The sequence below is a fragment of the Mastomys coucha genome, unplaced genomic scaffold, assembly GCF_008632895.1.
Source record: "Mastomys coucha isolate ucsf_1 unplaced genomic scaffold, UCSF_Mcou_1 pScaffold21, whole genome shotgun sequence".
In the NCBI taxonomy this organism is placed as follows: Eukaryota; Metazoa; Chordata; class Mammalia; order Rodentia; family Muridae; genus Mastomys; species Mastomys coucha.
In genome coordinates, this window is record NW_022196904.1 from 124,843,372 (window position 1) to 124,864,463 (window position 21,092).

The window sequence follows — 21,092 nt, forward strand, 5'->3', positions numbered from 1 at the left end:
CCCCCCCCAGTGTTCCTCCCTCTTGGTCATCCCCCCCCACAGTGTTTCTCCCTCTTCCCTCAGGTACCTTGGAGCATATCCACCTCTTCTCTCCTTTCCTTTTTCTTATAACCTGTTGAGCCCCGACTAGCGCGCTGCCTGTGAGAATGTTGGACTGGTTTTCTTAGCTTGCTTTTGAGTGGGTCTAGAGCCAGTTCTGTGGCTGCAGTGAATTCATCAACTACAGTGGTCATACCATGTTGGGAAGGCCCTCCTCCCCATCTTCTGCCTCTTATATTTCTGCCCCAGCTTTCCTGAGCCTTTGTGAGGCTGGGATGGAGCCAGAGGTAGATATAGATGTTCCATTTAGGGCTGAGCACTGATTGCAGACTTCATTCTTGTTATTGTTGTTGTTAATATTCCATCGTGTGAATGATTGTGCAGCTTGCACTTCCCAGTTCACCAGCTGATGGACACTTGTGCTGTTTCCACTCTGCTCCTGTGGACATCTGTTTTGTGCAGGAATAACTTCTGTGTTCCTGACCTACATATCTATGAGTGAAATCGCTTCCTTATGATCATTGCTCTATAATATAAATTCTAAATCATGAACTTTGATCATTCAATACTTTAAAGATTTTTTTTTTAATTTTATGCACTTATCAGGGGTGCAGCTGCACACGAAGACCAGAAGAAGGAGTCAGAGCCTCTAGAGTGAGAGCTGCAGGCATCTGCCAGTTGCCTGATATGGGTTCCAGGAACCAAATTCTGGCGCTCAGAAGAAAAGCAGTACCTGCCCCTAGCCTCTGCTTCCCCGCTCCTATTTACATTCCCAGTTTCAGTGTTCAGGGACTCTGGTTTCTCCACATTGTTGACACACTGGTGTTCTGTCCTCTTGACTAAAGCTATGCTAGTGGATGTGTTATTTGTTTTGTTGGTGGGGCATTAAATCTGCTGAACTTGGTCCATGAACTTATAATCTCAGCACTCGGGATGAGGCAGCAGGAGGTTAGGGAATTTCTCTCATCCTCTTCTAAGAAGTAAGCTCAAGGCCAGGTTATAAACCCCCAGAGGGGGCACCTCTAAGTCATATGAATTTGTGGCTGGAGAAATGGCTCAGAAGTTAAGAGGACTGGGTGCTTCTCTAGAGAACCTGGGTTTAATTCCCAGCACCCACATGGTACCTCATAACTGTCTGTAACTCCAGTTCCAGGGGATCCATGAAACCAGGCATGCACATGGTACACACATGCACACACACACACACACACACACACACACACACATACACACACAAACACAGCCAAAATATCCATATACATAAAATAAATAAATCTGAAAAAAATCATATATTCATGCCTAAACAGTTACCTTATTTTGCTTCTGTTGCAACTTTATATAAGGATTTCCATTGGGTGCAATCTTCTGGGCCATGTTTTTTCCCAGACAGAATAGTGGCTTTGCTGTTTTTCTATGCTTATGTCTGTGACTGTGACTCAGCCCCCTCTCCATTGTATTCTGCTCCACAGAACACACATCCTGTGTCCACTTCTTCAACCCTTCTGACACCCTTGACGATGGTGCCAATTCCATCCTGTTGTATGATAAGCGCTGATGACAGGCTTCTCGGCTGCCAGGGGTTAGTAGTGCCAAGTAGACAAACTGTCAGATGACAGAGTTTGTCCAAGAGTGAGGATTCCTGGTTGCTGTCCAAAGTGGTTTTTAAAGTGAATATCAGCAACGATGAAGACATAGTCATTGGTCTGCCCAGGGTTTTGGGAGTACCTAGAGTTCCCCAGGCACCTGGATCCTTGCTAGGAGGGTGTCAATTGAGCGTTCTGTGGCCTTGATTGGCATTTCTCTCATTCCTACAAGGTGAAACATCACCTTACATACCTATGGATGTCTTCTTTCTTGTGTAAAATGCTTTCCCTTGCTCTTTACCTATTGCCTTCCTCACTGCTGTGATTAAATACCAGACAAGAGCACCTTAAGGAAGGAAGGGTTCATTTTGGCTCAGGATTTGAGAGTAAGTCTGTCACGGCAGCCAGAACCCGGGGCATCTGGTCACATGGCATCAGCAGTTAAGTGATCCACTCGCTTCTCCTGTTTGTTCACTCCAGGGCTCCAGCTCAAGGGGTGGTAGCACCCTTAGTCAAAGTACATTTCCTGACCTGTTGAAACTCTCTGGAAACCCTCAGAACAGGATAGATGTGTCTCTGAGTCGATTCTAAATCCCATCAATGTGTCAATCAAGATTAACCAACAAGCATCAAAGCACCTGTGCGTGTGTGGTTTTTTTTTTTTTGGTTTTGTTTTTTGTTTTTTGTTTTTTGTTTGTTTTTTACTGAGCTCTTTGTCTTCTTGTTGCTTTAAGAGTTCTTTACATATGGCAGCTGCTCATCTTGGGCTGTTTTCATGTGGTTTGCATCTAACTGGAGTCAGCAGGCTCCATTTTACTCTTTGGATAGCAGCTGTTGATGAAGCAAAGAGAACTTCATTGCAGTCTTATATTTCTGTCCTTGGCCTCGGGGATGCCCCCATCTTTTATGCCTTCTTTTTTTTTTTAAGTAAGACTCAAAAAGTGTTCTTGAAAGTAAAAGAATATTCAAGGACAAGATTGAAATATAGGGTGGTGAGATTTGCTTACTGGCTCGATTCTAGGAGAAGCTGTGGCGTTTGTGTCAACTTTGCACGGTGATTCTGAGATTCGATTTCATCTTCAAGTTCCATCTATTGAATACATTCTCCTTTCTCTTATGGATCAACATTCCAAATATCAGGGTCTTTCCAGACCTGTTCTTTGCTCGTGGTCAACAGATGCAGGATTTATATCCATGTTCACATAAGATTTTCTGGTCATATGAAATGACTTGACATCAATTCTGCACCCTAAGTGGCAACAACCAACCATTTTATTTTTTTTCCTCCTAGGATAAATGCTACCAGTATTGGCCAACAGAGGGCTCAGTGACTCACGGAGATATAACTATAGAGATAAAGAGTGACACCCTGTCTGAAGCAATCAGCATACGAGACTTTCTGGTTACTTTCAAACAGGTATTATCACTGTGATCCCCCAGACCCTAGTGAACCTGAAGCATCTTCCCCTGGAATGTGCTTACTTATATACCAGGTGGGCCCTGAACTTGTCACCACCCACCCAAGTCCCAGGGCACCACAAGAGGCCAGTGGAGTATCTGGTGGTAGGCATCCTATAAATTCTGGCTTCTGCGGCCACAAGCCTCCTGATGGAGGATAAGTTTGATAAGGTTCATTTCCTGGGTCTTGCAATCACTGGGGAGAGCGACCTTAGAAAGATGGAGAAAGAATGGATCTGAAGGAAGGTAGAGAGGCCTCCTGGACCCCATTCAGAACCTCCCACCGTAGCCAGAAGGATCCCTGGCAGGATGTAGGCAGTCTTCTGAGACTCCTCTTTCATCTGCAGCCCCTGGCCCGCCAGGAAGAGCAGGTCCGCATGGTGAGACAATTCCATTTCCATGGCTGGCCTGAGGTTGGAATCCCCGCTGAGGGCAAAGGCATGATTGACCTGATTGCGGCAGTGCAGAAGCAGCAGCAGCAGACAGGCAACCACCCCATCACCGTGCACTGCAGGTGAGCTGCCCCTCCCTCACAGTGGCCCTGTCCTGGCAGGACAGAAAAAGCAGGTCAGATGTTTCTGGAGACCTACTCTGCAGATGGAGAGAGCTACCTAGCTGCTCTTGGAAGATTGCTTACCTAGACTGTGTGTCACCTTCCCTTTCACACACACAGACACCACAACTTCACAGATGAGCACAAGAGTCACTTCATTATACATGCAGAATGTGCATACATTCATTTGAGGTGGAGTCAGAGTAGACACACGGGACTATGTCCTGTTGAAGTCACACAAACTTCCCAGGCAAACTCCCCAACTTCAGCTTAGCTGTGTTCACTCTGAAAGGCAGCTCTGACTCCGGCAGCTGACTCCCCATATTGCCCACCCTCTCTCCTAGTTTTGGAAACATTCAGTGCAGCTGAACAAAAGCACAGGATGGAATATGAGGACCTCACAAAAACAGGTCTAGCCCAGTATCTTTCTATGTGTGATTATGAGATTACATAAATGTAACCCATAAAGGTCAGATGTCAGGCTCAGGTGTCATTCTTCAGGTGTAAGCCATTCACTTGGTTCCATAGTTGCTGATTAAGCTATGTTGGGTAGCCAGGGAGCTCCAAGGATCCTCCTGGTCTTCACTGCTCTGGCCCTGGGATTACAAGTGCTCACTAGCGTGCCCAGCTTTTAAAAGTAATATTTGGGACTTGAACCCAAGCCCTCATGTGTACACAGCAAGTACTGTACTGACTGAGCCTTCTCTCCAGACCCCAGTCTGAAATGTCTAAAGTAAGCCTGTTCCAATACTCATGCACCCAGTCAGCCTCAAGGGTACAGACATTTCTGGTGTTCCTAGAGACAGCAACTTGCCAGGCTTGTGGCAAGAAGCATATGGAGAAAGCATGAATGTATGACATGTACAGCTCCCCTCCGTCCCTTGCTGGGCAGGTCCTGCCCTATGCTATGCTACCTGCCGCAGCAATCTTGTCCACATTTGCCAAGCCCTGGAAAGCAGCAGTTTAGAATGCTTTTATTCTTCTGGAGCTGTGGCTGTTTCATTTCCTGAACATCTGACTCCTGCACTGGAACAGGCTTTATTTTTACCCACTATCCTATCCCTTGTATCTAAAGAGCCCCCGTTTAATGAGAGAGATGGTCACTCTCCCTGTGTGGGTAACCCACCTAGTGTAGTCCATGCCTGGCCAGCAGTTTGTGCTCACACCTCTGTTTTCAGTCTCAGAACCTTTCCAGAGGTCCCTGAGAATGAACCAGAAAAAAAAGTTGAGCGGCTCTTTGTTCTGCAAAGCAGGAGATGAGTTCTGCAACCCTGGGACAGCAGGAGGGCAATCATGGAGATGAACCACCATAGGTCCTGAACTTCAGAGTAGGCCCATTTGTAGAGATTCCAAGAGATCCAAGGAGAGCTGTGCCCCTCCAGAGGTTCCTAGAAAAGGCTGGCCTCATGTCTCCTTTAGCCTCTCCCAGCCGTCTTGTGTGAGTCCTGCATGGATCATCAGACCAAATGCCATCTTCAGGAGAACCCACTATTCCTAGCAGAGAGCATCTTACTATGCTATCCCCAAACTGTAGCCTTGAGGTATCAATACCCCAGAATCCAGGCTTTGGCATTTGCTAGGGTATCTTCTTCCTGTACTTAAAAGAAAAGGTTTGCATCTCTAATGCATCCTAGGTAATACTGAGCTGACGGTCAGTCAAGGACTCAGACTAGTTGTAACCACTACGTCAAAGCATCTAAGTTGTCCCCAAACCAGTCCTTGGGGGAGGGAGGGGCTGGTAACCAGCCAGCCTAGCGCGACAGTGAGTTCTTGGTGTAGTGAAAGAGCCTATCAAAAGAGAAAAAGCAGCCGGGCATGGTGGCGCACGCCTTTAATCCCAGCACTTTGGAGGCAGAGGCAGGTGAATTTCTGAGTTCGAGGACAGTCTGGTCTACAGAGTGAGTTCCAGGACAGCCAGGACTACACAGAGAAACCCTGTCTCGAAAGACAAAACAAAACAAAACAAACAAAAAGAGAAAGAGAGAGAAAGCAAAGCAATAAGGAAAGGCAACACACACAGACCTCTAGCCTCTACATGCATGCAGACACACATCCATGTACAGGCATATGAACACACACAGCACCACACACAAAGACGCAGGCAGCCGTGGGTGCCTTCTGGTGACTGATACTTCAGTTCTCCCCTGGAGTTGGGGAGTTAGTGCCCAGGTCTCTTCCCCATGTGTGTCTTGCTTGCTTTGCTTTCACTAAGCATTTTCCCTCCACAGCGCGGGAGCAGGGCGGACAGGTACATTCATAGCACTCAGTAACATTTTGGAACGAGTGAAAGCCGAGGGACTCCTCGATGTGTTTCAAGCTGTGAAGAGCTTAAGACTTCAGAGACCACACATGGTGCAAACCCTGGTAAGAATCTGATCGGCCTGATGCTCCAGGAGAGTCAAGAATTGTTCCAGGCGTTTGATGTCAGCTTCATTAAAGGAGTGCCCTGTGCAGGGGAGGACTGGGGGTGGGGGGGATTCTTGTCCCAGAGTGTCTGACCCAGCTGCAGCCTTTCACAGTAAAGCCCTCCCCCGCTCCTAAGGGCAGTCTTCCCTGCAAGACTCAAGAGGAGGAGCTCATGTACAAATTGTATTTCCATTTAAAAGCACGGTTACAGAGTTCAAAAGCAGCCCTGAAGTTCAAAGCCTGTATGCTTGTTACTTTCCCTGCTCCACTGTAGCATTGGGGTCTGTTTGCCTTTGGAAGGTCTCCCTCAACCTCAAGGCTCCTCCAAGGGTCTTGTCTGGGGGTGGGGGTTGGGCTCTCCTAACATCCAATCGCTCTACATTTTCTCTTTCATTAGCCAGCACACACTTTCCAGTTAGAGAGAGTCTGCCCTGAATTCCAAAACGTTTCATGTTGAAGGGGCAAGTGCAGTCATAAGAGGCTGACTCCATCATTTCCCAGAGCCTCCTAATGAGGACTTCCCTCCCACCTGCTTTCTCTACACGCTCCTGACAGGCGGCCTGACCCCTGTGCAAGGACAGGTGGGCTGTGGCAGTGACAATGGAAAGGCTCCATATGAACCTAAGAGCTTTAGTCTTGCAAATCCTAAACTAATGTTGTCTGCATGTGATTTTCACTTGCTTAAAAGGTATAAATTAGGCAGTGTGAGCTTTCTTCTTCAGGGTTAGAACTGTGGTAGTTTTCTTTTTCTCCACTTCAGAAATAGTTTTCATCCAGGTATGGTGGCATACGCCTATAATCCCAACACTTGGGAGGTAGAGGCAGGACGACCAAGAGTTGGAAGTTATCCTAGGCTACATTAGAAATTCAGGCTAGGATGAGCAACATGAAACTCTTAAAACAACAAAGATCACTCTCAAATCTCTCCCTCTCTCTCTCACACACGCATGTGTGCACACACGTGTTTCCTGGCCTTGGGAATAGCTCTGTTGATAGAAAACTTGCTTTGCAAGTATAAGAACCTGAGTTTCATTTCCAAAGGAACCCCCCACACACACAATAACGGACCCGATGGCATGTATTTGTGATCCTACACCTGGTGGGTAGAGACAGGGTCCCTGGTGCTCACAAGCATCCAGCCTAACATACTTGGCAGTTTCTGGGCCAGTGAGAAATGTCTCAAAAAACCAAGCAGACAGTGCCTGAGAAAGGACGCCTAAGGTAAACCTTTGTCCTCCACATGCAAGCTAACACATGTGTACCTGCACACATGCACATGTGCACAGAGGTATGCACACATTCACAAAAAACATTTTCCAGTGTCAATATGAAAAGCAGAGTTGTTTTCTTAAGGCCATTCTGAAAATAAACTAGTGTGAACCTGAAAATTGATGTTTTCCGCATGTACGAACAGCTTGGTTTAGAATACGTCTCGTGCCTAAAAGGCACATTATGTAACAGAAACTGAAGCGTGGGAGGGAGCTGCAGACTTTGATGCATCAACAGACTGATGACAACTGGGCTTCTCATGCATCTTCTGATTACACACATCAAGTATGTGTGAAGCAGCTTATCATTAATATGTTATTAATACACTCTTGTTCTCTTTTCAGGAGCAATATGAATTCTGCTACAAAGTGGTACAAGATTTTATCGATATATTTTCTGATTATGCTAATTTCAAATGAAGATTCCTGCCTTAAAATATTTTTTAATTTAATGGTCAGTATATTTTGTAAAAAAAAAAAAAAAGATCACGTTAATTTATTTCCTAGTGGATATTAATATCCTTCCTAATTCCTTTGTATATATTTTGTTATGTTCTAAAGGCTACCTGCTGTAAGGTTATTAAATTGTAAATGTCCTTTTTAAAAATTGGAACAATATGTTAAGGTCAAATATCTGGGAAGATATATATTTCTGCTAACATCAGTCAGTATCTTAGTTCTATTAGATTCACATTATGTGGTGTCACATATCATGTGTTGCATAGTGTCACTCATCATGCATTTGTAAATGTAGTTCTTAACATGTCAAATGTGTTTGTGAAAAGACACTAAACCCCAAAACCCCTTGTGGAGAAAACAGTTGAGAACTCTGAGTAAGATCACATTTACTCTCCCTACCAACTTGCTGCACCCAGGGCATTGGAATGTGGCAAACAATGTACGTGGGGGCTTTGGTAAGTCCTAGGTCTCAGCCATGTGGTCCATCCTTACATTTGAAAGATCAGAGAAGGAACCAGGCATAGCAATTCGTAGCTGTACTATTAGCACTTGAGGAGCTGAGGCATAAGGATTTGGTTCAGGCCAGGCCAGGCCAGCTTGGGCTACAGTGAGACTCTATAAACAAACAAACAAAAAAACAGAGAGTTTTGTAACCCAAATCCAGGTCTGACATACACAAGGGTAGATGGTGACTTTCCCATGAGTTTTAAAAGGCATTTATTTATGAAAGGCTGTGTAGTGCCACTATAGACTTGATAAGGAGATGTGTTGTACCAGGTCATCTATTCTCGCAGGCCTCCAGTGTCCTCCAAACTAGCCATCCCAGCCATGTTCCTGGAACCACTTGCTGTCTGTCTGCCTGTGTGCCTGGCTCAGAATCCACCCAAGCTCATTTCCAATGTTCCGCCCACAGGCTCAATGCACAGCTGCTTCCCTTCCTCCCACATTGAAATGAATTCTGACACACACACACACACATACACACACACACACGTACAAATGGTAGAATGGCCACAAACAATTGCACTGTCAATGTCCTGACAGCCATTTTGGTATGTCAGATTTTCTTTGTAAAAAGTTAAGATGGTTTGTAAGAAAAGAATTCTTAAAAATATAGATTTGTACAGTTTTTTTTTTTTAAATATCCCACCTCTTGGTGTTTAATTTTAAAAAATAAGAGAAAGAGATCCTAATTTGAAGTCTAACTTACCTTTGGTGGAAACGCTGCTGAGATCTCTGAGCTCAGGTGACAGTGACAGGCACACTGTCTGAGGGGGTAGAAGGATGTGAAGGGTGAATGTAGAAACATTTACTTCAACAAAAATAATCTTCCTATGGCATTTAAATACCTAGCAAATGAGCACAATGTAAAAAAAAAAAAAAAGACATCTGGTCTAACTCATTGAAAGCTTTGAACATACACAATTTGGGTACTTTTTTTTTTTTTTTTTAACTTTTTAAAAGAGAAATGAAAACACAAAGGCCTTATTTGCAGTCTCCATGGAGGACTGATCATGCTCGCCTATTGCACAGTTTGTCCTTGTTCGTTTATAGTGTGTACAGGGAACAACCCCAGGGTCTGTCACTGCTTCATACAGGTGAACAGGTCACCAAGTTTCTCTCAAGCCCCGCAGCTGAGTTCCATCCAGAGGCACAAGCTGGCACCCAGCACACAGGGCGAAAGCACACAGTGGTCACTGTCACCACCACCAGCTGCAGCCAGGGCTGGCTGCCTGTGCTTTGTGGGTCCTCCCCTTCTCTGAGCAGCAGTGGAGCAGAGGCAGAAGGCAGAAGAAAGAGTGAGAAGCTTTCTCTCCTCATCTGTCTCTCCATCTTAGACCCAAGATCAACACCTTGCTTTATCTGAAGCGGGACAGAGGGCATTAAGCCCACTAGAATGAAGGTGACCTGACACTGGTCCCAAGCCAAAGTTCGGCCATGCACCTTGGCGCTCCAGCTTAGTTACTGGTCCTTAGAATCCCAGGCATCTCTTGTATCAAGAAATGCCTTACGGTAGATCTTTTCAGGATGTCTAGAAAAGTATTCTGATGTGTATTTTTCCTCACTTTGAGACTGCCCCAGGTTCTCCTGCAGGAACCCTGCCTCTTTCTAAACAGCTTGCCTCATTCCAGAAACAGAGGCCACACCCCTGTGGGCACAGTTGGGGCAGCACATGTATTTTGGAGGGGCCAATCCCTCTAATCTCTTGGCTAATGCCATAACCAAATTGAGCATCCCTAAGACACAGAGCCTGTGTGCAAGGGGCCCCAGCATCTTCTGTGTACCTGGCACGTCCCTTTCTTCTTCCTTCAGTCAAATAAGGCGCAGCGTTTATGGCACCGACAGCAACCTTCCTTCTTAGTTCTCTGTTGCATGCAGTTGTGTTCAATGCTAAACGGTAATCAGAGCTGAGTGTTCTGATCAGGTGTGTCCCTTGGTCACTGTGTGACTTGCTTTACTTTTCTCTCTCCATGGGCTAGATAAACGAGGAATGCACACCTGTGTTTTCCAAGGTATTTTTATGTGTTTTTAAAACCTTTTTAAAATGAGCCTGATACCTGTGTTTCAGCATTTGGCCACGTTGTTGGTTTTTGTTTTTTGTTTTTTCTCATGTATATTTAGTGATATATTTTCGTTTGTAACCAAGCCATGTTTAATTTATGTGCAATCTTTATAATATGTGTATGTGTCATGGTTCCAACTCTCATATATTCCCTGATTACATTTACTGTTTGATCTTGCTCTGATTATGCCAGTGAATGTCGCTGAATTCTTGTGACATGTGAACTGCAAGATCGAAAACATCCTGATGCAAGAATAAACCTCTGACTACTAGCCTGTACGTGTGCTTCTGTCTTCACATTTAAGTGTGTGTGTGTATGTGTGTGTGTGTGTGTGTGTGTGTGTGTGGTGCGTGCAGATACATGTGGAGGCCATAGGACAATGTGGTGTGTCATCTTTAGGAATACTACTCTTTAAGAAAGGTGGCCTGCAGGTGACCAACTAGGCAAGGCTGGCCAGCTGGTGAGCACTAGAGATTTTCTTATCTGAACTCCCCAGTGCTAGGACTACAGAAATGTGACACTATACCCATGTTCTTTATGTGGATTTGGGGTACTGAACTCTGTCCTCATGCTCACAAGCCAAACACTTTACCAAACAAACTATTCTAATCCCACTGTAGGCTTTTAAACCGTGGGTCCGACTTGGCCCAGAAACAGCTTCTAAGGGGGAGTGAGCACTGGAGCCAAGACTCATTAGGTCTTAATGGTCTATGGTAGGCAGGTGTCATACAAGAGGCACAGGTGTTGACTCCCAGTGCAAGTTCCTGTTCTGTCAGGGTCCAGGAAGGACTGACAGCCTGGAAAGCAGAGCCCTAGGATTTCCAGGGAAGATTGTAGCAATCTTTGATGCCCATAACCAAATAGGATCAGAAAATTTGAGCAGCCTTACTATTTCATCTCCCTTGCCAGCCCTCCTGGGTTCCTCTTTATATCCCTGATAACCCCCATGTCTCTAAACTCCGCTTCAACTTTCCCTCTCTTGTACTCTGAGTGTGAAATGTGCCCCATTGGCACATGTACCCGAACACTTGGTCCCTAGCTAGATAGTATTTGGGATAGTTGTGGGACCTTTAAGAGGAAGAGGTGACTGAAGATGAGCCTTAAGATTTTATAGCCAGCCTTCTGTTCTTGCCACCATGCCTTCTTCATTATGACAGACTGTATCCCCACAAACTTTAAGCCAAACCTTCTCTAAGTTATTAGAGAAGGCCAGCTATTCTGTCACAACAGTGAGAGAAGCAGCTAATATGTGTTCCCAGCTGCTCACACTCATCAGTATCCTGGGCCCAATGTGGAACTTAAAGATTCTCATCTTCAGTCATCTCTTGTGTTGATTTAATAAAACAGATGGCCTTACTATATTTGTGATTTGAAAATCATTTTCTGCCAGGCGGTGGCATCACACACTTTTAATCCCAGCACTTGGGAGGCAGAGGCAGGCAGATTTCTGAGTTCGAGGCCAGCCTGGTCTAGAGTGAGTTCCAGGACAGCCAGAGCTACACAGAGAAACCCTGTCTCAAAACAAACAAATAAACAAACAAAAACCCAACCCACTCTCAAAAATAAAACACAACAAAAACTAACACAGTTTCTTCTAAACAAGCCCCATCAATTGTGGTTGCTGGGCTTGTATTTTAGCTGCTGCCTCTTATGTTTGTAAATGCTAATGTTTCTTCCTTAGCTAAGCAAGATCTCACTCTGCCCTTGTTTTGTTTTGAGACAGAGTTTCTTTGTATAGCCTTGGCTGTCCTGGAACTCACTCACTCTGTAGACCAGGCTGGCTTTGAACTCAGAAATCTGCCTGCCTCTGCCTCCCAAGTGCTGGGATTAAAGGCATGCATCACCAACCACCCAGCCCTGTTTTTTTTTTTTTAAAGCTCAGTGCTGGCCTGGTGTCACAAGCCTTTAATCCTAGTACTCAAGAGACAGAGGCAGGTTTTACTCAGAGTTCAAGGCCAGCCAGGCTATACAGTGAGAACTATTCTGTGGGAACTTGAAAGATAATGCTGAAGTATGTTAAATGAAGGCTGGACTTGTCAAGTTTTAGAGGGAAGCAAAGACTACCAGGCCTGTTTGTATACTTTCAATTAAGACTATGTAGCTTCTAGTCAGGTGGGACTGAAAAATAAGCTATGATTAACATTATTCCAGCACCACTGAAATGAAGCTTTTACTTTACTAGGACAATGGCTGATTACTGGCTGGGGCTGAGAAATTAGCTGTGATTAAGAGACCAGAATCACTGAGGTGGTATCTTTTGTATTACTCCTGGCCTAGAGTTTCCCTGTTCAGGACATCATTTAAAAACAAAAACAAAACAAAACCTAGTGCTGAGACTTTGGTGTTCCAAATCTTCCTTCTGCCTCCTCAATGGACAAACCCCTCATGACACAGCTTGGAGGTATACGTCCTCTGAAGATGATCATAATTAGCTTGACTTCAAGCATTGGCCAAAGGATACAGAAGCTACAAGCAGAAGCTACAAGCAATTCTGTTAATCCTAACTACCCTGAGATGGAACACTGAGAACATCATTCTATAGATCAGAAAACTGCCTGTTAAAATGAAAAAGATCGGGCTGGAGAGATGGCTCAGAGGCTAAGAGCACTGGCTGCTCTTCCAGAGGTTATGAGTTCAATTCCCAGCAACCACATGGTGGCTCACAACCATCTATGGGGGGGATCTGATGCCCTCTTCAGGAAGGCAGATATATATGCAGCAGAGCACTCACACATTAAATAAACACAATTTTAAAATGAAAAAGATCTGCCTCCAAGTCACATTGCAATGAGCAGGCAAGCTAGGATTACATGCTATTAAACTAAATCAGTTTAGTCAAGGGGCTAAAAATTGCATTTAGGAAGCCAATTCTCACGAGGTGCCTAGATGCTGCTGACAACTAAGGACCTGCGCCAACCTGGGACAGTGGCTGGAGTGGAGAAGTCAGGAAGCTTCTTTGGAGCTAAGTTCATCATTTCGATGAATAATACTGATGAAGTGCAGGGGTGGGTCAAGTTCTGGGCAGGGAAAACAGTAGTTGTTTATGAGAGAGGCAGGAACAAATAGCCACAAAACAGGAAGAGTCACAGAGGATCTAGGAGGCAAAAAGTACAGCATCCCTTTCTTGGGAATCTTCCATCATGCTTTCTGCTGGGAGACTGACATTGCTAGAGACCATAGCTAACCACTTGAGGAATCTGTGGATATTTGTTACAATCCACCAACAAATGGGTCTTTCTTAGATGTTTACACAAAGATAAATAGAGGATATGTTCTAAGAATGTCTTGAGCAATGGTATCACCCTCGAATGAGCTTTTTAGTTTATGTGGTGGCTGCACGTGTGTGCGTGTATACATACCAGGTGCACACATCAGCCCATGCAAGCAGACAGGTGTGGAGGCCTGAAGTTGATTTGTGACATCTTTCTACTGGATCCTCACTGGCTAGGGAGGTTGGCTAGCAAGCCTCAGGAACGCACCTGACTTCATATCCCCATGCAGGGGTTACAGACCTATGTCACCAGGCTCAGCTCTGACATAGGTTCTGCTAATCTGCTCTTGCCTTCTTGCCTGCATAGCAGCTGCTTCACTGAGCCATCACCTCAGTCCTGAGTGAGCTTTTCTAATCCAGCCCCTAAGGAAAACACTTTTAAGCTCTTGAAGTATTAGTTACCTCAGTGAGAAAATGTGCTGACATAGCTCAGGCAGAATTTCCTGTAACTGAACAGGCTTTCCCCTCATCACCGTGTTCCGTTCAACTAGCATGGAGTTGACTACAGTTTCCCACATTCACATGACATTTCTACTTCCACATCAGAACAATTCACAGCCAAGGCTCCTGTTACTTCAAAAACTTTGACTTTAGGATTAAGTCAATTAAGGGCACTTTTATGCCTCACACCTTCTTACAGGTAAAAAGGGCTCTCTCTTCCTGTGCCTTCTGCTCTGCACAATCCCCTTTGCCAACTCCACTGTCATCTACTCTATGAAGCATCAACTGTCCCCTTATGAATAACCAGTTGCCATTCCTTGATTACAGAATTCCTGAGGTAGATGAGATGACAGAACTCCCAGATTCACCCAAAATGCTCAATCCCTGCCTTCACTCAGTGGTCCTGTATACCCACCCAGCTGTATCTCAGACAGGGGATGGAGAAGTGAAGAGGTTAGAGCAGTGGCTGACCAGGGCACACTCTAGGGTACATTGCAGCCGAGATACCTGGAACAATGATATGTTACTGTTGAAAAACAGAAAGGGGAGAGTGAAAAGTACACAACTGCATATGGAAATGCACAGTGCAGGTATATGTTATGACCATGGTCTAGGGTGAAAGTGAGATTTGGAAGATAATCATCTCATACCAGACACCAGGATGGCCTTCTGCTGCCTGGCAAGAGGTCAGAAAAAGCACATGGTTTAAAAGTTAAAAGCAGAAGCTAGGATGGGAGATTAGACTGGCATACTCCCCAACAGCAAAGGTTCCAGAGGCAAGGCAGCCAATTCATCCAATACAGATGCCTAATGAAAAGCACAGGCACCGATCACTCTTCAACATAGCAACGTGTACCCCTGAAGGGGAGCTCATCAGCCATCCTTGTCAAATGTTTCTACCAAAGGTCAAAGGCCCAAAGGATCAGACTGACCTGTATAAAGGACTAATGGTAATAGTCTATAAACCAAATGCTCCACTGTATTTATCCTGTGTATACTCTGCTGAAACAACTGTACAACCAATGTCTAATGCATAGAGGAACACCTCCTTCCCTTCCGTTGTGACAGCACACAGCTGAAGGTGCTCAGAGAGGCCACAGGAAACAGTAAATTTCATAGAGCTTTATTGGGTCGGACAGAGGGCCACATTTCTGCTCACCCCAAACACTTAAAATGTTATTCTCTGAGATCCCTGGTGATCTCCTTCATCATCTCCATTGGAGTTGGAAAAGAGTATGACCAGGAAAGCCCAAAGCTTCCTTCCTTAAACACGGGCAGTATTATTTACAGTTCACCTTAACACTGGAGGTGGAAATCACACTGGAATTTATCACTAAGCCAAATTTATTTTTCCTTCTTAAATGTCTTTGCTACACAGTTTCACTTTTCTGGTGACTTCTTGTTCTTAACTTCTTGGTGTATACAATGTCTTCATCCTGTTTGGGAAGAAAAACACAGCTCCTAAATAATGTGAAGAAATAATTTTTGTGACCAGCTCAACTCCATGAACCACTCATCCTTACTAGGTGTCATTCAGGTCTCTCATCTATAAATTAACTTTGAGGGACTGAAGAGATGGCTCAATGTCTAGGAACACTTTCTGCACTTACAGAGGACCTAAGTTTAACTCCCAGCATCCACATGGTGGCTTACAACCATCCAGGGGACCAGATGCTCTTTTCTGACTGACCTCTGCAGGCAGGGACATGGTACACATACACATATACATACACACACATACATACATACATACATACATACGGTAAAACACTCACTATACATTAAAAAAACAATGTGTTTTTAATAACAAAAACAAAGTTGGAAATTACTTTTACATGCTTACCTAAGGTTGTTTCTTCCTAAATGGTCTATGGACAACAGAACAGACAACAAAGAGCATAGTCCTGGGAAAACTCAGTGTATGGAGTCCGCTGGGCACCAGTGAGGAAAAGAGGCCTGAGTGTCTATGACAGGATGGCCTGGCCTGATCACCCTCGGGGGCTTGGCTGTTGTGTTCAGAATCATTTGAGTAAAAAAACCAGGGTCTTAATTCTTCTATTTCATTCTGATAAAGTACTACTTTCAGGATTATGCATCTGTGCTTAGAGTTCCGAGGAAACATAAAATACACATAATTAAGTCTATAAGGCTGAGTTCCTGGTGTGCCTTGGTATCTATAATGATGGCTGGCCACCATGAGATAGTTTCTGCTTCCAGACAGCCACTTCCACTTTCTAGGTATTGCTCTACTTTCCTGAGCCTCCCTTCCATTCTCTAGAGAAGTGGTTCACAACCTCTTTGTGTGTCAAATAACCCTTTCACAGGGGTCACATATCAGATATCATACATATCAGATATTTACATTATGACTCATATCAGTAGCAACATTAGTGATCAGGTAGCAATAAAATAATCTTACGGTTGGGGATCACTACAACATGAGGAACTGTATTAAAGAGACGCAGCATTAGGAAGGTTGAGAACCATTGCTCAGTATGCTCTAGCTGCACCTTCTCACTAGATATTGTGACCTTAGGGTGCTGAAACAACACACTTCCCACTGAGTAGAATTTACCTATTTCCGTTTATTTGCTTAGGAGACGGATTATCCTGGGCTTATTCTGCCTTTTTATTTATTTTTTGAAATCAGATTTATTCCTTTTAATTTTTATGGTTTTTGTCTTCACCTATATATGTGCACTACATGCCTGCTTGGTGCTTAAGGAGGCCAGAAGAGAACATCAGATGCCCTGGAACTGGAGTTACAGATAGTTGTGAGCCATGTGAGTCCTAGGGATCACACCTGGCTCCTCTGAAAGAGCAGTTAGTGCTCTCAACTGCTGAACCATCTCATTCTGCCATTTTAAAGGAAATCTTTTGTGGTCTAGACATGCCCATCTTTGTTTTAGTAAGTGTTGCCAACCTAGAGAGATTAAAGATGTCATCTATAACTGTGATAAGCCACATCACAAACATCAGAAAACGGCATTAGATATAAATAGCTAGCTCCTCTGGAATGAAACCTTCAATAGGTAAATTCACTATTCAAAGTAGAATTACCAAAACAGACACAAGAAAATCGGTGGCTTTCCCCACTAGCATAGCAGGAGCTTCTGGCATGTCCTTATTTGCCTCTGTAACCTGGACATAAATATTAGAATGTTCTGGGTCTCATAGAATGTAAGACAGCCAGGGTTCTTACCTTCTTCGGAGTTTTTGCATCTTTCTTGGCACCTCGAGTTACTCTTGGCTTAGGTTCACTGTCCAAAGTGACTCTAGTTTTTCTGGATCTCAAACACCTAACATCTGAATCTCCAGAGGCGCCTTTCTCTTTCTGAGTCTTTGTCAAGATTTCTGCACCTGATTTGCTTGTTTTCTCTTCTGCTTCACAAGGCTGAGGAATCTCAGTCTGTCCTCTAGACCTCAAGCATGTTCTTTTCCCACTGACTTTGCCCCGAGATGTAGACTTCTTGGCTCCGTCATCTGGATTCTGCAGCTCTGTCTCCTGGGAGACAGTCTTCATCGTCTTCTCATTTTTCTTTATCTCAACCTTCTCTGCAGATGCATCACACCTGGGTCTTGGCTGTTTCTCATTGTTTTTCTTTCGGTACCTAGAGCACTCGGGTGTTTTCTAAGGAATGAGAAGACAACCACAAAATAAATTAAATCTAAAAGATCCATCAGGAAAAAATAAATAGAAACAAAAATACAAAAAGAGAAAATCACAGATTTTATATTGATTAATTTATTAAGAGTCATCTATGATGTTCAAGGCAATGCCTTGACTACTTTGTTCCTCAAAAACATTCCAGTTCATACCATTGAAGAATATACCCATCATAAAGGCAGTAAATGAACTCCTGGTCCCTTAAAGATCACTAAAGTGCAAGGCCCTGCAATCTTTGAGGGGTGCCAGGGTGACCTCCCTGTTTCATTCCTTTTCAAGGATATATAAATCTTAGCACCTGTGTCCTTAATAGAATACTGTCACATACACACAACAGCACTGACCACTTGTTCCCTGATTAATTCTTCAAACTAAAGATACATGGAATTCATTCACTTCCTGAGAACTACTACAGCCACCTATGATCAGCTCTTTTCCAGAGAGGAAAACATTTAGGAGTTAGTCTATTCTTTGTGCAAATTCCCAAGGAATCACTGGCTATAGCTATTAATAGTGAAAACTGTAAGGAAATGAATATTTATATGTGGATCAACTAACTCCCAGCTATACACAAATAACTGCAGTGAAACACACCCTCCCTTATAAGCAAGCACCCACTATGTTCATCCACATCACCTGATCTGCAGTGACAGGGTTTTCTCTTTTGGCCTCCATTTCTTCTGTTTTCATAACAGTGCTAACCTGCTCTTCCACGGATTCAAGCTTGTTTGACACAATTCTCAGGTGTTTCATCTTCACAGGCTCAGGTGATAAATGCCTCTTGCTGGAAGCAGCCCTTTGATTCTTAGGTACAAGCTTCTCATCCGTTGCTTCCTGCTTTGGTGTTACAGAGCGCAAAGCCCTGGTTTTCAGAATGCTTCCATCTCTTACAGACTTCCTCTTGGGGGACAGAAAAGGGGCGCTTTTGCTTTGTAATGCTGAAGAGTCTCTGGTATCCACCAACATTTCCTTGGGGTCCTCTTTAGAGACCCTCAGCACTCTTCTGCATGTTCTCAGAGGTTTTGCTGAGTCTGGCTTTTGCTGTACAGTGCTCTTAAGGTCATGTGTTAGTTTCTCAGAGTGATCTGATATTCTGGTTATTTCTTTGGAGTCACCCAGGACTTCATGAGGTTGAACCCCATCCTTACGTGTCCTTAGCTGCCTCCTGCTGCCTGTTACTTTGTCTACTGTATCTAATGTCTGCTTTATGGATGCCTCTGAAGCTTGGGTACCATTGTCATCAATTTCAGGGATCTTGCGGGATCGCATAGCTTGCCTTGATGTCTTTCTTACTGCTGAAGGCTCTTTGTCTGCCTCTATTTTCCCATGTCTTGTCCTGGGCCGTCTTGGTGAGCTTTGGAGGCTATCAACCTGCTCTGGGTGTAGAGAATTACAGGGTATCTGTGTGGGTCCTCTATCACTTGCTGATTCCTCAGTGTGACCTATGGTTTGGACTGGTCCTTTGAGACCAGCCAATTCTAGGGGCTGTGCCTTTTCCTTGGGTACCCTCTGAGGCCTCTTGTTGACAGGCACACTTGCTACTGGGTCAATTTTCCGCTTTGTAGATTTCTTAAGCTCCTCAACATTTATACTGTCCCCAACAGGCTTTTTGAGTGTATTCCTGGTTTCCCTGGCTGGTTGCTTTCTCTGTGCTGTGGGCTCTCCTTCTACACTCACTTTGAATAGTTGTATTTTGAGCTTCCTCTCTAAGCCTGCTAAGATTTTCTTCTCTTCTGGTTGTGGAGATTTGGAAGACATTCTTGTGGCAGTTTCCTCTGGGAAAGTGGTCAGGTCTTCCAAGGGTTGGGTCTTCTCCTTAACTCTCCTTGGTGGATTCCTCCTGCCAGTTAAACATATGGCTGGGAGTTGTTTCTGTGCTGAAGATTCCATAAACTCTTCAATACCTTTACTATCACCTATGGGCTCTTTGTGTATGTTTCTGGTTTGCCTTAACACTCTTGTAGTCTTTCTTTGTGGTATGGGCTTTTCAGTCATACCCAGTCTCCTGAGTTGTCTTCTTGGCTGTGTCTCTGAAGTTGTATTCACAGGTTCTGGAGATTTGCTGGGCATCTTTGTGGTTTTGTCAACAATAACTGAGTCCATTACCAAGCTTTGAGCGTAGCAGAGCTCTTGGAAGCCAGGCAGATCCTCTAGGGTCTTTTCTGCTTTTCTTGTAACTCTTTGCCTCTTACTGCCAGGCACATTGACTGTTGTGTCCAATTTCCGCTTTACAGATTGCTTCCTTGTCTTAATGACCTTGTCTTCACATTCTGGCTCTCTAGATAAGTCTATGATTTCCCCTGACATTTGTGGATGCATTATATCTCCTGAAAGTTCATTTTTCACATGAACTTTCCTCAGGCCAGTTCTAGTCTGTCTCCGTGAGCTTACTGAAGTGTCTATTGTCACTGGTGGTGGAGACCTTCCAGAAAGTTTTGTAAGACTGTCCAGTGTCACTGAATCCCTGTTATGGCCTGATGTTTGGAAGAGCTCCTGAAGTCCAAATAGGTCTTCTTGGGACTGGGACCTTTTCTTACATGACCCTTGCTGCCTCTTGCCACGAGTGACATGTACTGCTGGGTCCAATGTCTGAGCTAACAATTCCTTCACATCTTTGGTCTCCCTGCCATGATCTTCTGAAAGTGTAAGTGTGTGCATGACTTTCTGTGATGCACACGTCGGCTTACTCAGCAGAGAGAGTGCTCCTCCCACATCCCCTTTACTAAGAGCTCTCTCGGACAGTCTCTTTGTGTTTGCTACGGTTCTGACTGGTTCTGTTTGTGAAGATTCCAAAGACATCTTTGCACTTTCATCAACAGCCACTGGGTCACTGGCACCAGCTGGCGTTTGGAAGAGTTCTTGGACACCATCCAAGTCTTCTAGGGGCTGAACTCTAATCTTAGGTGTTCGTAACCTCCTCTTATGTCCTGTTAAATTTTCTGTGAAATCCAGTTTCTGCTTTGGAGTTTCCAAAAAGGCTGTGCTGTCATTTTCTTCCTGCATTGGTGCTGGTGTGCCTGTGGCTCTGCCTGGTGACTTTGTTCTTTTTCCAAGTGTTGAAGGCTCTTCTCTCACATCCACCTTACCAAAACCTGTCTTGGAAAGTCTCTTTGAGCTTGTCAGGGTTCTGACTGGTTCTGCTTGTGAAGATTCCAAAGACATCTTTGCACTTTCATCAACAGTCAGTGGGTCACTGGCACCAGCTGGTGTTTGGAAGAGTTCTTGGAAGCCATCCAGGTCTTCTAGGGGCTGAACTCTGATCTTAGGTGTTCGGGACCTTCTCATACTCCCAGCTGAATTCCCTGCAAAATCCAATTTCTGCTTTGGAGTTCCCATGAAGGCTGTGCTGTCATTTTCTTCCTGCACTGGTGCGGGTGTGCCTG

General features: G+C 44.5%; 2 protein-coding genes across 11 annotated transcripts in view; one reads left to right on the forward strand and one right to left on the reverse strand.

The window, feature by feature from the left end:
- Positions 1-10,602, forward strand: part of Ptpre (protein tyrosine phosphatase receptor type E) — a 151,085-nt gene extending 140,483 nt beyond the window's left edge. For 7 of the 9 annotated variants that reach the window (XM_031388643.1, XM_031388645.1, XM_031388644.1 and 4 more), the window contains 4 exons: positions 2,914-3,039; positions 3,428-3,594; positions 5,862-5,997; positions 7,653-10,602. In XM_031388643.1, coding sequence (XP_031244503.1) covers positions 2,914-3,039; positions 3,428-3,594; positions 5,862-5,997; positions 7,653-7,727 — 504 coding nt within the window. In that variant the 3' untranslated portion in view covers positions 7,728-10,602. The remainder of the gene's footprint in view (positions 1-2,913; positions 3,040-3,427; positions 3,595-5,861; positions 5,998-7,652) is intronic. The other 2 variants (XM_031388640.1, XM_031388641.1) reach the window with 1 other exon arrangement.
- Positions 10,603-15,148: 4,546 nt separating this feature from the next.
- Positions 15,149-21,092, reverse strand: part of Mki67 (marker of proliferation Ki-67) — a 27,112-nt gene continuing 21,168 nt past the window's right edge. For both annotated transcript variants that reach the window (XM_031388649.1, XM_031388650.1), the window contains 3 exons: positions 18,346-20,909; positions 17,245-17,673; positions 15,149-15,478 (listed from right to left, as the gene is read on the reverse strand). In XM_031388649.1, the coding sequence (XP_031244509.1) occupies positions 15,413-15,478; positions 17,245-17,673; positions 18,346-20,909 (3,059 nt within the window). In that variant the 3' untranslated portion in view covers positions 15,149-15,412. The remainder of the gene's footprint in view (positions 15,479-17,244; positions 17,674-18,345; positions 20,910-21,092) is intronic.